We start from the raw sequence: 13,874 nt of genomic DNA on the forward strand, positions 1-13,874 counted from the left end.
AATTTCCACTTGATTTTTTGAATCAAGATTTGTGTAGAGAATTGTGTCAGCTTCATTCTGAGTGGTTTAATCATATGAATTATAAGATACTAGCTATTTAATCTCACGGTTCGAAATGCTTATAAATCATGCTTTTAAAGTCTCTATGGGCAAAGGAGTTGAAGACAACAAAGAATGTTCATTCATTTCAAAAATATTTCCTGAATTATAATAGAAGGCCAATGCAAGACTGATATTCAATCCAGTCCTTTGCCAATCCTGTTTTAAAAATTATTGCAGATATAGATTAAGCAATAGGAGCTGCCTTCCAATGAACATCTTACCCTCATTACTACTTTCCTGTACTGATAATGTCATCTTAGGGAAAGAAAAGTAATCTCAGAAATACAGGCAAAAAGAATGCAGACAACTGAGAAAAGAAGAAATTCAAGAGAGGGGAACTACAATACAACACTTCATTAACCCAGAGAACTGTACACATCAAGCTAGCTGTCCTAAATCATCCACTTATTATTACCTCACTGGAATAATTTCCCATCAGAAAATGGAAATTCTGGAAAAATAGCAGCATTTTTGGCAGGAAGATTTGCTAAGTGTTTGGCTTTGTTTTTAGTCTTTCAGTGGTGTTGTAACTTTAACTTCCCTTTAAAAACTCAAAAACTAAAGGGAATATTTGTGAACGACTGAGTTTCTACTTTGGCCCAGCAGCAGTAGCTGCTGCTTTTCAGTGAACTCTGACATTTCAGGTCTGACATTCAGCTCAGACACCAGATCCAGACTCCTTCCTGATTTAGCAGCTCTTTCCAGATGTACAGATATGCCCAGTTGAAGAGCTACCACACTGCACATTCAGTTGATATGCACATCATTCCCTGGATCAGTTTGCTAATTTCAATGAACGGCTGCTTCCTACTGTGCTCAGCTATGAAAAAGAAATAGATACACTAAGTCATTGCTTTGACAACTTCATACCTCCAGATTTAAATTGCTATCGTAAGAATTCAGAAGTTATCATCTCATATAAGTATAAAATCATTTCAGGCTAACTGCAATAAAAACCATAAGGTAAAAAGGCAATTTTCCTTATTACTGTAGATGTTATAGCATCAAGAACAACTGTAGGGACAATGCCAATTATTTGTAAATATTTAGTCTACCACACAACTTTTAGCAGAATGGCCAAAACAGAGTCCATAATGCTGTTTTAGTCAAAGAGGATTCTGTTTGAGCAATGACTGCCTCCCTCATAAAATTCCCCTCACGTCATCACCGTAAGAAAAGAGCTGTTCTCTTTAGTCCTGTCTGCCTCAACAAAATGAGCTTGTTATTAGGAAAGCCTGAAAATGATTGTACAATTACTTGTTGAGAAGTGATTTATCAGAAGTCAAAAACTGTTTGCAATTTTCTTCAACTGCTTTTCTTATTGTGCAAATACTTTTCTGCCTGGAAACTGTACAGGATTGTAAAAGAATAATATGCTGCATTTTATACTTGACTTCATAGGTTGATTCTTATCTTGGATAGCAGCAAAACTTTATGTCTGTGTAAAAATAGCCTCATACACAGGATTCAGAGGTCTTGTGATCCTTTATAAATCAATATTATCAGTAGAATCTAATGCTTATAAATACTATGTGTATATCCTTAATACTAAAAAGTAGCATGGGTATATCCTGATCAGTATTGATGATAAGTACAAACTCATTTCTGATAGGGTCAAGACTATCCTTTATCAATAACTTTTAAATTTAGGTATTATAAAATAAACTCATTTCTGATAGGGTCCAGACTATCCTTTATTAATAACCTTGAAATTTAGGTATTATAAAATATTCTTTTATGCAGTAACACACTGTGAAACATTTTAGGGAAAAATCTCTACGATGAATCTCCTCAAATAGTGACAAAGCAATTTTACTACTAAGAGCAAAATGCAGCTTCTATTGCTTAACATCAAACATTAATCATAGAATCCTTAGAATTGGAAGGGACTTCTGAAGGCCATCTAGTTCAACCCCCCTGCACTGAAGAGGGACTCCACAGCTAGATTTGTAGTATGTTCAATGCTGTGAATTAACTCTTTTCATTTCATTTTCTTCATTCAAGATGGACAATTTAATTTTTATGTAGATATCCTTCCTATGTCTAACCCCTGCTAAATAAGCTGGTCTTACACTTTACTTTCTAAACAAAATAGCCTTCAGTTTCTGACAGACACATTTGTAACTGTCAGCTTGAAAGGTCTTCCAAATCCATATTCTTAAACTTGCCAACATCCAAACGTGAGATGTGAGAAAACCAAAACCCTACTCAAGTTATTCACTCAGGAAAACTACAATTCTTGGAGTCATTTATCCATTGTAAACATGCCTTCAATTATAATGTTCTTATGCTGCTCTCCCTATTGTATTAAATCATTTTCAACAATAAAAATGAGGAAATGCCAAGTTCACACAAGGACTAAAACAGATGCAGTCCTTGCTGTGGAGTCTCTTGGGAGAAACGTGTGTCCAGAGAAGGACAACAAAGCTGTGAAGAGTCTAGAGCACAAGTCCTACAGGAGTGGCTGAGGGATTGTTCAGTCTGGAGAAGTGGAGGCTCAGGGGAGACCTTATCACCTTCTACAACTGCCTGAAAGGAGGTTGTGGGTAAGGGGGAAAGTTGGCCTTTTGTCCCAGTTAACAGCGACAGGATGAGAGGGAATGGCCTCAAATTGCACCAAGGGAAGTTCTCCTTGAATATTAGGAAATACTTATTCTCCAAAAAAGTAGTAATGCACTAGCAGAGGCTGCTCAGGGAGGTGGTAGAGTCACTATCCCTGGAAGTGTTCAAGAAGTGTGGTGTGGCACTGAGAGATGTGATTAGTGGGCATGGTGGTGATGGGTTGATAGTTGGACTATATGATCTTAGTGGTCTAATCCAACCTCAATGATTCTATGATTCTGCGACACGTGTCTTAGCAAGACTTTCCACAGTCCAGGACCAACAATCCTGACCGGAAGTGACAATATGTCTTCTTGATACAAGAAGATATTTCCAATCACAACTGCAAAGGGACTTCACAGAAATCAGATAGAACACTTGGGTACATTAGTGAGCTGTTTTGTTATGTTTTCAGTGGAAAACCAACTTCAGAGGTTCCTCACTAAGTCAAGTAGTGAGGTGAGTAACAATGTTTATTTTCATTGCAGCCTATTAGCCGCAGGTGGAGGAAATCGAAGGACTGCCAACGTGGTGGCTCATGGTTTTGCCAACCTTTTCATTCTAGACAAGAAAACACTCAATGAAATTTTGGTGCATTACCCTGACTCAGAAAAACTTCTGATGAAGAAAGCAAAGTATGTTCTAAAAATTTTTTTAAATCACTGTGTTTAGCTTTTTAATGGATAGTTGTGGCTCCTAGACATATTCCCATTCATTTCTCTGGAGAATAATGTAAACACATTTGTATTTAGAGGTCAGATTTGTCTGCTAGTACATATGGGAAGCCATGCTTTCATGTCAGGAATTCCAATAGTTGTGAGAACGTGGTAAATAGAAGAAAGTCCTGAGTGCAGCTGCGCTTCAGGTAACAAAACAAGAGGCACAGATGTTTATCAGGACAAAACTCCTTATGTAGACAAGAAGTCAGAAAATGCAAGGCAGATGTGAGTTAAGCTGCAGGTTTTCAAAGATGCAACCAAACACCTGCAATTAGTTCTATAGAGATATGCTTCGATGCACCCACAGGCTTGCACAGAAGCTGATCTAAAGTAACACCTGGTAAGATGAAAGATAAGCACACAGATCTGAAAGGTGTCCATTCTGTGCAAAGAGATTCTGAAACAGGATTTCAAATCAGAACTGCTTCTTGTCCTCCTTTCGCTGGAACGCAGTTTACCCTGGCTTTGACAGGGCAAAATGCTATCATATTTTGCCGCAAGATTATGAACATGATTGCCTTACTACCTTGTAAAAAATTGAAATGCATGAATAAGACCAATAGCACACATTTTTGGCTTTCAGACTCAGTGAGGGACCCCTAAACAGGCTGATGCGATGCCCATGGCATCAAGCAAGGTAAAGGTAGATGCACAGATCTTGCCCGTCTGCTAAGTGTTTTCACATCTCTGGTCTTCAGAGATTAGACTTCAACACCAACAGGTAGAAAGACAGAACAAGCTCACTGACTGCTCATCCCCGGCAATTATCCTTCCTGACTTCCAGCTCGTTTCTAAACAGTGGTACAGTCATCATTTCTTATTTCTGTTTCTATGCCCTGCACTATCTTCTCCTGCTTCCTTGCCCACTGTAATCATATCCTGCTAAATCACTGCATTCTGCTTTCTCCGTGCAACTTCCCTCAATGGTAGGAGTTTAATAATTACCCATCCTTCATATCTACATCCCCAAAGAGAGGGCCCAAAGCCCTCTCTAGATATCAATCTTAAGAGGGTTTTGTAAATTAAAAAATGCACAATTTAAAAACCTGTGCAATTAAAAAAATATGTAGTGCCTTTCTTGTACTGGAGGCCATGTATTCTGCTCACCTGTCTGAGTATTTACTAAGTCTGTGTATGCTCTGTGCATCATAGAATCATAGAATCATAGAATCACTAAGGTTGGAAAAGACCTAGAAGATCACCCAGTCCAACCGTTCACCTATTCCCAATAGCTCCTACTAAACCATGTCCCTCAACGCAACATCCAGTCTTTCCTTGAACACCCCCAGGGTCGGTGATTCCACCACCTCCCTGGGCAGTCCATTCCAGTGCCTGACCACCCTTTCTGAAAAGTAATACTTCCTCATGTCCAGCCTGAATTTCCCCCGGCGTAGCTTGAAACCATTCCCCCTGGTCCTATCACTAATGACACGAGAGAAGAGGCCGACCCCCAGCTCACTACAACCTCCCTTCAGGAAGTTATAGAGAGCAATAAGGTCTCCCCTGAGCCTCCTCTTCTCCAGGCTGAACATTCCCAGCTCCTTCAGCCTCTCCTCATATGGCCTGTGCTCCAGACCCCTCACCAGCTTCGTTGCCCTTCTTTGAACACGCTCCAGGGCCTCAATATCTTTCTTGCAGTGAGGGGCCCAAAACTGGACACAGTACTCGAGGTGCGGCCTGACGAGTGCTGAATATAGGGGAACAATCACCTCTCTGCTCCTGCTTGCAACACTGTTTCTGATGCAAGCCAGGATGCCATTGGCCTTCTTGGCCACCTGGGCACACTGTCGGCTCATGTTCAGCCGAGCATCAATCAATACCCCCAGGTCCATTTCCTCTACGCAGTCCTCCAGCCACACCGCCCCAAGCCTGTAGCGTCGCCTGGGGTTGTTGTGGCCGAAGTGCAGGACCCGGCATTTGGCCTTGTTGAAACTCATCCCATTGGCTCCAGCCCAGCTCTCCAGCCTGTCCAGATCCCTCTGTAGGGCGTCGCTACCCCCAGGCAGATCCACGCTTCCAGCCAATTTGGTGTCATCTGCGAATTTACTGAGGGTGCACTCGATGCCCTCATCGAGGTCATCTATAAAGATATTGAAGAGGACAGGCCCCAGCACCGACCCCTGCGGAACACCACTCACGACCGGTCGCCAGCTGGATTTGACTCCATTCACCACCACTCTCTGCGCCCGGCCCTCCAGCCAGCTCCTTACCCAGCCAAGAGTGTACCCATCCAAGCCTCTGACTGCCAGCTTCTGCAGGAGAATGCTGTGGGAGACAGTGTCAAAGGCTTTGCTGAAGTCTAGGTAGACCACATCAACAGCCTTTCCTTCATCCACCAGATGGGTCACTAGATCATAGAAGGAGATCAGGTTGGTCAAACAGGACCTGCCCTTCATGAACCCATGCTGGCTAGGCCTGATCCCCCGGTCACCCTGCACATGCCGCATGATCTCCCTCAAGACGATCTGCTCCATAACCTTCCCTGGCACCGAGGTCAGGCTGACAGGCCTGTAGTTCCCCGGATCCTCCTTACGACCTTTCTTATAAATGGGAGTCACATTGGCAAGCCTCCAGTCATCTGGGACCTCACCAGTCAACAAGGAGCGCTGACAGATGATGGAAAGCGGCTCGGCTATCACCTCCGCCAGTTCCCTCAGCACTCTTGGGTGGATCTCATCTGGCCCCATCGACTTGTGACAGTCCAGCTGGAGCAGTAGGTCTCTGACTGTTTCTTTCAGAATCGCAGGGGGGTTAGTGTGCTCCCCGGCCGAGATTACCAGGTCAGAGAGAGGGGTATCCTGAGGATAACTGGTCTGACTTTTAAAGACAGACGTAAAGAAGGCATTCAGAACCTCCGCCTTTTCCTTATCCTCAGTGGTCACATTCCCAGCCTCATCCAGCAAAGAGTGGATATTCTCCTTTGTCCTCCTCTTACTGTTAATGTATTTATAAAAGAGTTTCTTATTCCTTTTCACACCAGCAGCTAGGTTAAATTCAAGCTGGGCTTTTGCCTTTCTGATTTCACCTCTACACATCCTAACAACTTCCCTGTATTCATTTTGAGTGGCCTGTCCCTCTTTCCACAGGCGGTAGATTCTCTTTTTCTCCCGGAGCCTCAGGAATAGCTCCCTATTCATCCACGCCGGTCTTCTTCCCCGCCGGCTCATTTTGCAGCTCAGGGGGACTGCCATGTCTCCAGAAAAACTAGGCACCAACAGAAGACTTGTGTTATTTTGACAGAGATTTGCAGTTCAAATTTGGAATCAAACTATCAGTGTTCCCAAAGTTACAAAGTATGAATTTCTACCATCATCATTCATTCTCACTTCCTCCAATTATGGTTGCCAACCAGCACAGCTACTGAAAAATGTGAAAATCTAGTAATTTTCATATACTCGGGGTAATTTACTGAAGAAGACCAAAATATGCACCACTACCTGACATGACTTAGGCTAAAAGTTTGGTTAACAGTTACTTCCTCAAGAATCAGTTAAACTCCAGAGTAATAAATGCTCTCTGAATTTGTATCCAGACATTCAGCAGAGAGACTTTCTGCCTCTTGTACAAGGCATTCTTCCCCTGCAACTATTTCTCACCTTATAAAACATATCTGCTTTGTAATACTTTAATTTGAGCCTACACTAGTTTAAGCTGTAAGAAATGAGAAAGCAACTCCAAATTAAAACAGTATCCTTCAATTTACTAGATACTACCAAAGCCAATAAAGCCCTCACCCTTACCTGCTTTCCTCCTGCCATTGAATCTAGGATTAAAAAAAATTTCTAGAGAAGTTGTCAGCTGTTCATCCACACATGACATTTTAGTTTTGCCAGAACTTTTCCAGGTTTCACTGCACTGCTGTGTGTCCCCATTCCTTCCTGCCTCCAGGGTGTTGCTGAAAGAGAAGGGGAAACCTGCTCCTGGACCACCAGTGCAGCAGCCCCGGGGCTTGGCCAGTCTGTTTGGGCAAAAACAGGAAACTCCAAAGCTGTTTAAAGCGATGTTTGGAGCTAAAGGAAAAGGAGGCCTTGCTAAGCTGCTGCAGCTGAAGAGAGAACAAGACATTCAGGTAATGTCACAGATAACAGAACAGATTCTGTCAAGTGCTGGGTAGAGAAGTAGGAAATATACTGGGAGGCTTGGGCAAATGGAACAGATGGAAACACAGCTTTAGAGCAATGAGTAGCAAAAACTCCAAGTAGCTGAGATACAGTCATGGTAATTAATCTCTGTAAATTTGGACTGTAGAATTTGGCTCAAATCTTTCTTGGTCTGAACCCTAGGAAAAACAGAGAAAAACAAGAGCAAGGAAAACATAAGCAAACATAAACTCTCAAGAAAAGAAAGGATAAAAGAGACACTAAAAGATACTAAGAGCATCTGATCTTCTAATTTTATACATACAGAAGTGAACACAACTGTCCAAATGCAGTAATCCTATCCAGTTGACTGAAGCATAAAGAGAGCTTTCCAGTTCAAAGTCAGACCTTTGCTAATAAGAAATCTTGAAAACAACATTTCAAGTAGAGACCACACAGCTAGATCTGTTTAAATATGTGATACTGTGCATTTATGAGAAAGCTTACTTCAGTTGATTAAAAAAATTCCTACCTTATATTCTGTTTAGAGAAACATTCATATTAGTAAGAACCTGTTCAGTTTTAAGTATTTGCCCAGAAGAGGCACAATACTTTTCTGGCTTTTATAGCTACTGTTGGGCCGTGTTTTTACTGTCTTTTAAATGAAATAAAGGACTTTACTTAAATGAGAGACTACAACAGCAAGACTGAAGCAGAAACTTCACCAAATTTAACGCATATTTGCAAACTTTAGCACAAATAGGCTTGGCCAAGGAAATGAGGCGTGTTGAGAATCACATAACACTTTTTCTTTCTATACCTGCATAAGTGCATAAAGGAAGGTGAGACCTGAGGAAAGGTTTTGTTCACCAAAGCTTGCCTGTTTTGTCCAGCTGTATTAATGAGAAGTAGATACTATCGCTACCCACAAGCTCTTCCTAGTTTTATTGTTTTCTGATCTTGAAATAGTATTTTTCACATAGAAACTGATTTTCAGCAGCTGAATACAAGTTTATATACAAGTTGAGTCCTATTAATCTTAGTATCCCATGCCATGCTTTACCACTGTATATACAGTGCAGAATTTTTTCCTGAATTTGTTTTGCAGCATTGGAAAACATTTAACATTTTGGTTATAGGAACATGAAGCTGAAGCGCAGAAGACTGAAAAAGAGGAGAAGAAACCACCAGAGCCTGCAGCCCCATCTGCACCCCCTCCGAAAAAGGAAGAGCCAGAAGCAGACACTAAGCCTAAACCACATGCAGTTATGCACAGAGGAACCACTAATGAGTCTCTGATCATCACTATGTCTCCTTCCCCCAGAGCAGGAGAAGGAGAGATCCTTAAAGTCGAAGCTAAAGAGAAGAAAAACAAATAGATGGTACTTTGGGCCGCATTTTGTTGAACTCAAAGGGCTCAGTGTGACTTTGCCTTTGGGTACAGAAGATAGAAATAGAGGCTGCCCAAGAGAGAATCTACCCCAGCTATTTTTCTTCCCTCCTCTCCTGAGGCAACGGGACAAATTGTTTGTACACTTACATCTTAATCTTGAGTCTGAAGAGAGAACTGCTTGTGTAATAGTAATTAGATATCTGATTGCATTTCAGAACAGCTTGCTTCTTGGTTGATCTATGCTCTCCATTATCTCTTACTCTGCCTTGTTCCTGCTTCTCCTTTTCCCTCTCCTGTTTATTCTCTCTTTCTTATTATTTTTCCTCTTCGTTAGTTTGCTTGTAATTTTCATGTCTGTTCTGCTCTACTTTCTTTTCTGGTTTCCTATAGCTGTCCTGTTCCTTGTTACTTCACTACTATTGCTGAGGTTACTCATGTTTCTGTCAGTCCTTCTCTCCCCTCCCCTTATACTTCTAATCAGCGACACGCTTTTGTGACAGCACTGGTCAGCACAGAAGGCTCTGGTGCTCAGCATTAGGATGTCTTAGCTCAGGATAGACAGTTACAAAATAAAACCATATAAATAAATTAATACAAAAATAACAACATACAATATGGGGAATCAGGCTGTGTAATTACTGCTAGCTTCCTGAAAGCAAAAGCATCATTCCAGGTGTCTGTATTGACTCTGGTGAGTTAGATCAGCAGAATTAAGATACTTCCCACATGCCCTTGGGGAGCAACCTTTAACTTTTGGTTGTTGATTTACACACTTCACCTTCTCAAGGGGTTGGATATTAATACTGCTCTCTGAAGAGCAACCATTTGATACTGGCTAATTCTTTTGAAGAACCTCTTATCTAGAGTGGCCAATTTAGAAATAAGAGCAGTTTTATAATAAGCAAGATTTACACTTTTTGGCAATGTGCTACACAATTCCAAGAGGCTGAATGCTCCAGTTGTTCATTTCCACCACAGAGCTCACCTGATAGCAACAAATGAACCACACACAGGGTGGGCTACATCATACCTATGAACTAAAGGAAATCGTTTGCCTAGAAAGCTCTCTCAGCTGTGTCACTGACAAGAAGCTACCAAAGTCAACCTTCTGCACAGACTCAAAGCAAAAAGGGATATAAATTAAACAAAAAGATGAAGCAGTGTTTTAAGCTTAATTCTCAACTGCTTCCATTTTACACTTAACATGTTACAAATATCTAAAAAAAAAGAAAAAGAAAAAAAAACCACAAGAAAGCCCTCCCCAGTAATCCTCTAAATTCTTCTATGAGTTTGTCTCCTCTCCCAGTCTACTTTCAGTCCCCAGTGCAAGCATAGTACTGGGAACTACAATCATTATCCAGACGCCTGCAAACAAATCATAAGGGCAGATTTTACAGTTCCTCAGCTGAACAGACAACCACGATACAAGGAAAACACCATGCCATAGTGGAAAAAAAATACCTTCACAGGCTATTTATGCTCACATGGGCTACAAATTGTGCAAGTCTATCCTATAATGCCTTTGAATACAATCATAGGCATAGCTGCAGAATCTGTGGGCATCTTGGCTGAGGAAAAACTAGATGACTGAATTCTGTATATTCTAAACAACCTACGACGTGTCTGAAAAGCAAATCTCTCTCAAAAAGAAAATTCTGTCGTATTAATAGTGAGGTCAAGGTTTAACATGGGAAGAACCATCTTTATTGGTCTGTCATATGCTAATTGATAGGTAAGAAAAGAAAGGATGCCACGTAATAGTGGTACAAAATGGTATCACACACCAATAAATGAGTAGTTCTTTGTGTCCATCTGGGACATCTCAATACTGGATCAAAATGAGAAGTACTACAAGGCTGCTTTAAAATGCGAGGCCTACTGTGAATATTAAAGATCTATGAATTCATTTCAATACACAGCTCTTAAATGACTTTTTGAGGGACAGTTTTCAAAACATTAAGTGGGAAAAGCACATAAACCCCCATGTTTACATTTTGATATTGATGAGCGAAGCAAAAAATACAGTCCCCTTCCATCAATACAAATTCTTTCAGGTCTTCAAAACAAACACTTCCATGGTTGGTAATATTGAAATTGAACCACGTGTTTTCAAATATTAAGGTCTGAAATGGCAGCAGTGGATGTCGCACTGGAGCAACAGAGCTGCTGCTTCACAACAGCTCTCAGCAACTGGGGTTTGCAAGGGGAGCTTGCCAGTTCTGTCTTCAAAACTATCTAGCTATGCAAAGCTCTCTTGTTCCTTAGATCCAAAATGAAAGTGTCAGTCCTTAAGCTCAGGGTTACATGAAGTCACACCCATTTGTTTTTCTGACTTCTGACTTATCTGCTGTTGAGTTATTTCCTAGAATCCATCTATATTTCTGAGTGGGGATGGACAGGAAGGATACAGGAGTTCAAAATTCAGCTATTTGTTGGATTTTCACAGAAAGAACAGACAGCACAAGACACCTCAAATATGTTCCTTGTGTGCATTAAACCTCCTGAAACTGATTTTACCCTGTGGACTCTTCATTTGTACAGAAATTGAGTGAACCACAATAGAGCCTCTACCTGGTTTACTAAGGTACTGTATGGCATTACACACCACTGTAACACTATGACTCCAGTAAGTCTGAGTTTCACAGTAAATCATCTGTCTTGACTACACCTGAATGTCAGTGAAGGGTCATTGGGTTTGAAATTCGCTTATTTTTAAATCTCTGCACTTCTCTACTTAAAACATAGATGCCATGGAGAAGAAAAAAATACTTGGAAAAACTGATCATAAGTGCATATTTCAGCATGAGACAGTCACTGCTAAAACTATCCAATTTCAGAATATCACATTGATAAAGTCAGTACATTATGTTTTATGAAATACAGACTGCACGTTCACAACCACCAAGTAAGAAGGCATTTTTCCCCTCTATCAATATATATTTATCTAAGCTGCTCAGCCTGTGCAATACTCATCTCAACAATCACAAAAACAGTATTCGTCGTTCCAAAGAAAATGCTGAATACAAAAGCACGACAGAAGACAATATACTGAAATGACAATTTTAATGTGTAGCATTGTAAACCAGTTAGCTTCAGAACTGAAATACATATGGAAAGTACTTTAAAAAAAAAAAAAAAAAACAACTCTGGTCACAGGTTATTTCTCTGCTGCACATATGTATATATTAAGCCATTAAACAGCAAAGGGTTCTTGATTACAGAGACTGCTATATATTACTTTTATCACAAGGTGGTGCAAGTGATCTACAAGCACATACACTTCCCAGAACTTAACACAATATTTTGCTTGGTACTCTCAAGCTAATATGGCATTTTTCACATGTAAAAATAAAAATTAAAAAAACAAAAACAAAAAACAAAAAAACAGCAAAATGAGAAAATTCCCCTTCCTCTTGATCCAATTTGGTGCATACCTTAGCTCAGAATACTGCTTCAGCCCAACATGGAAATTTCCAAAGTTTTCAACATGCTTTTAGCTGTATGCTCCAAAGAGAAGAATACCTGGAAAACGATTCTAGCCATTGTCAGGTCTGAAACATTTATTTTACAAAGCATAGGGTACCTTGAGATTAGACGTTATTGATATGCTATTTAATTTCCTAAGCTCGATGAATTCAGGAATAAGTTTTATTTTATACACAGCAGGTGATTACTACAGTTATGCTTATTAACATATGTTAATACATTTAAATGCACTTCCACAGCAACATAACTGAGATGCAGCATCATTTTTGGCAGAAAGCTCAAAAGGAATTTTTGAATTCCGATCAGTAGTACACATCCACTTCAATGAATCCAGACAAAGCACTAACACCCCATCCTGTTTGCTCCCTGTCTGCATGGAGCACACAACTGTGAAAGTTAACTGGTGCAAAATCATCCTTTATCAATCTAAAGCAGTGCGATTTAGGTTGATAACTACTTCCTTGATATTAATATTGTCTCTTGCAGATATAGCATAACAGTTCATTATATCTTATGTATGAAATACTGATGCATTTGCACTCCAGGTACAAAGAAATTAGTCCATATATTTTTATATGACCAAAACATGAATTATATATATATAAAAATATGTACGAATGTATATATATATATATTTTTAAAGAGTGCTTGACTTAATACAAAACAAAATATCTTTCTTTCATCTCAGTCCTAAAACAATTTATGTCCCTCTTCCACCGAGAAAAATCAATGAGTGGTAACTAGTCAGCTGCATATGGAACATTTGGACCAACCTACAGGATATGTAAAGCAATCTCAATACTCATCCATGATTGTTAATGCATTAACATGAATTCAGATTTTTGGCAGAATTATGCATATGTGGAAAAAGAACAGTGCAGCTCCAGCAGCCAGAAAAGGCACATACACTATAAACTGGTGCCATCTTGGGTGCCCAAGAAGGCTAAATTCAGTTTTAGCCCATTTTGTTGTAACGTGCTACAACTAGACATTCAAAATCCAAAAGATATTTACTTATAACTTCCTGCTAGGGGTGGAAGAGGATTGTTTTCTGCAGGCACTTTTCACTAGCTTTTGAGAGCTCATCAGAAAAATGCGTGATTGAAAATATGACAAAAATCAATATAAAGTAGAACCAGCTTTGCATGATAACATGCAGTTATTATACAGAATTTTCCAGTTAAAATGTTGATTTCTACTTCACAATGTGCCCTGGCCCTTTAAAGATCAACAGGCATATGGCTGTCTCAAAGGAGAGAAAGAAAAACACCTGAACTTCCTGTTTTTTAAGTGAAGTTCTCACTCAAATGTATGTTACAGCATCTACAGTAGTAGCCTCAAGGGCCAGCAGTATTTTTCTGAGATTTTTAGATATTTTGCCCATATTCAGACAGTCTTAGAACTAAGGCACTGGTCAAAGGCACTAAAGTAGTAAATGAGAAGTATGTACGCAAGGAGGACTTCTACACTTTGTTCTGAAACTCATGTAACTAC

At 40.1% G+C, this 13,874-nt stretch overlaps 1 protein-coding gene across 1 annotated transcript in view; it reads left to right on the plus strand.

The window, feature by feature from the left end:
* The window catches only part of CNGB3 (cyclic nucleotide gated channel subunit beta 3), a gene marked incomplete at both ends in the record, with an annotated part of 68,822 nt that extends 59,942 nt beyond the window's left edge, over nt 1-8,880 (plus strand). The window contains 3 exons of the mRNA XM_079533400.1: nt 3,192-3,338; nt 7,311-7,491; nt 8,641-8,880. Coding sequence (XP_079389526.1) covers nt 3,192-3,338; nt 7,311-7,491; nt 8,641-8,880 — 568 coding nt within the window. The remainder of the gene's footprint in view (nt 1-3,191; nt 3,339-7,310; nt 7,492-8,640) is intronic.
* Nucleotides 8,881-13,874: the final 4,994 nt, after the last annotated feature.

Source organism: Tetrao urogallus, assembly GCF_951394365.1.
Source record: "Tetrao urogallus genome assembly, chromosome: 3".
NCBI lineage: Eukaryota > Metazoa > Chordata > Aves > Galliformes > Phasianidae > Tetrao > Tetrao urogallus.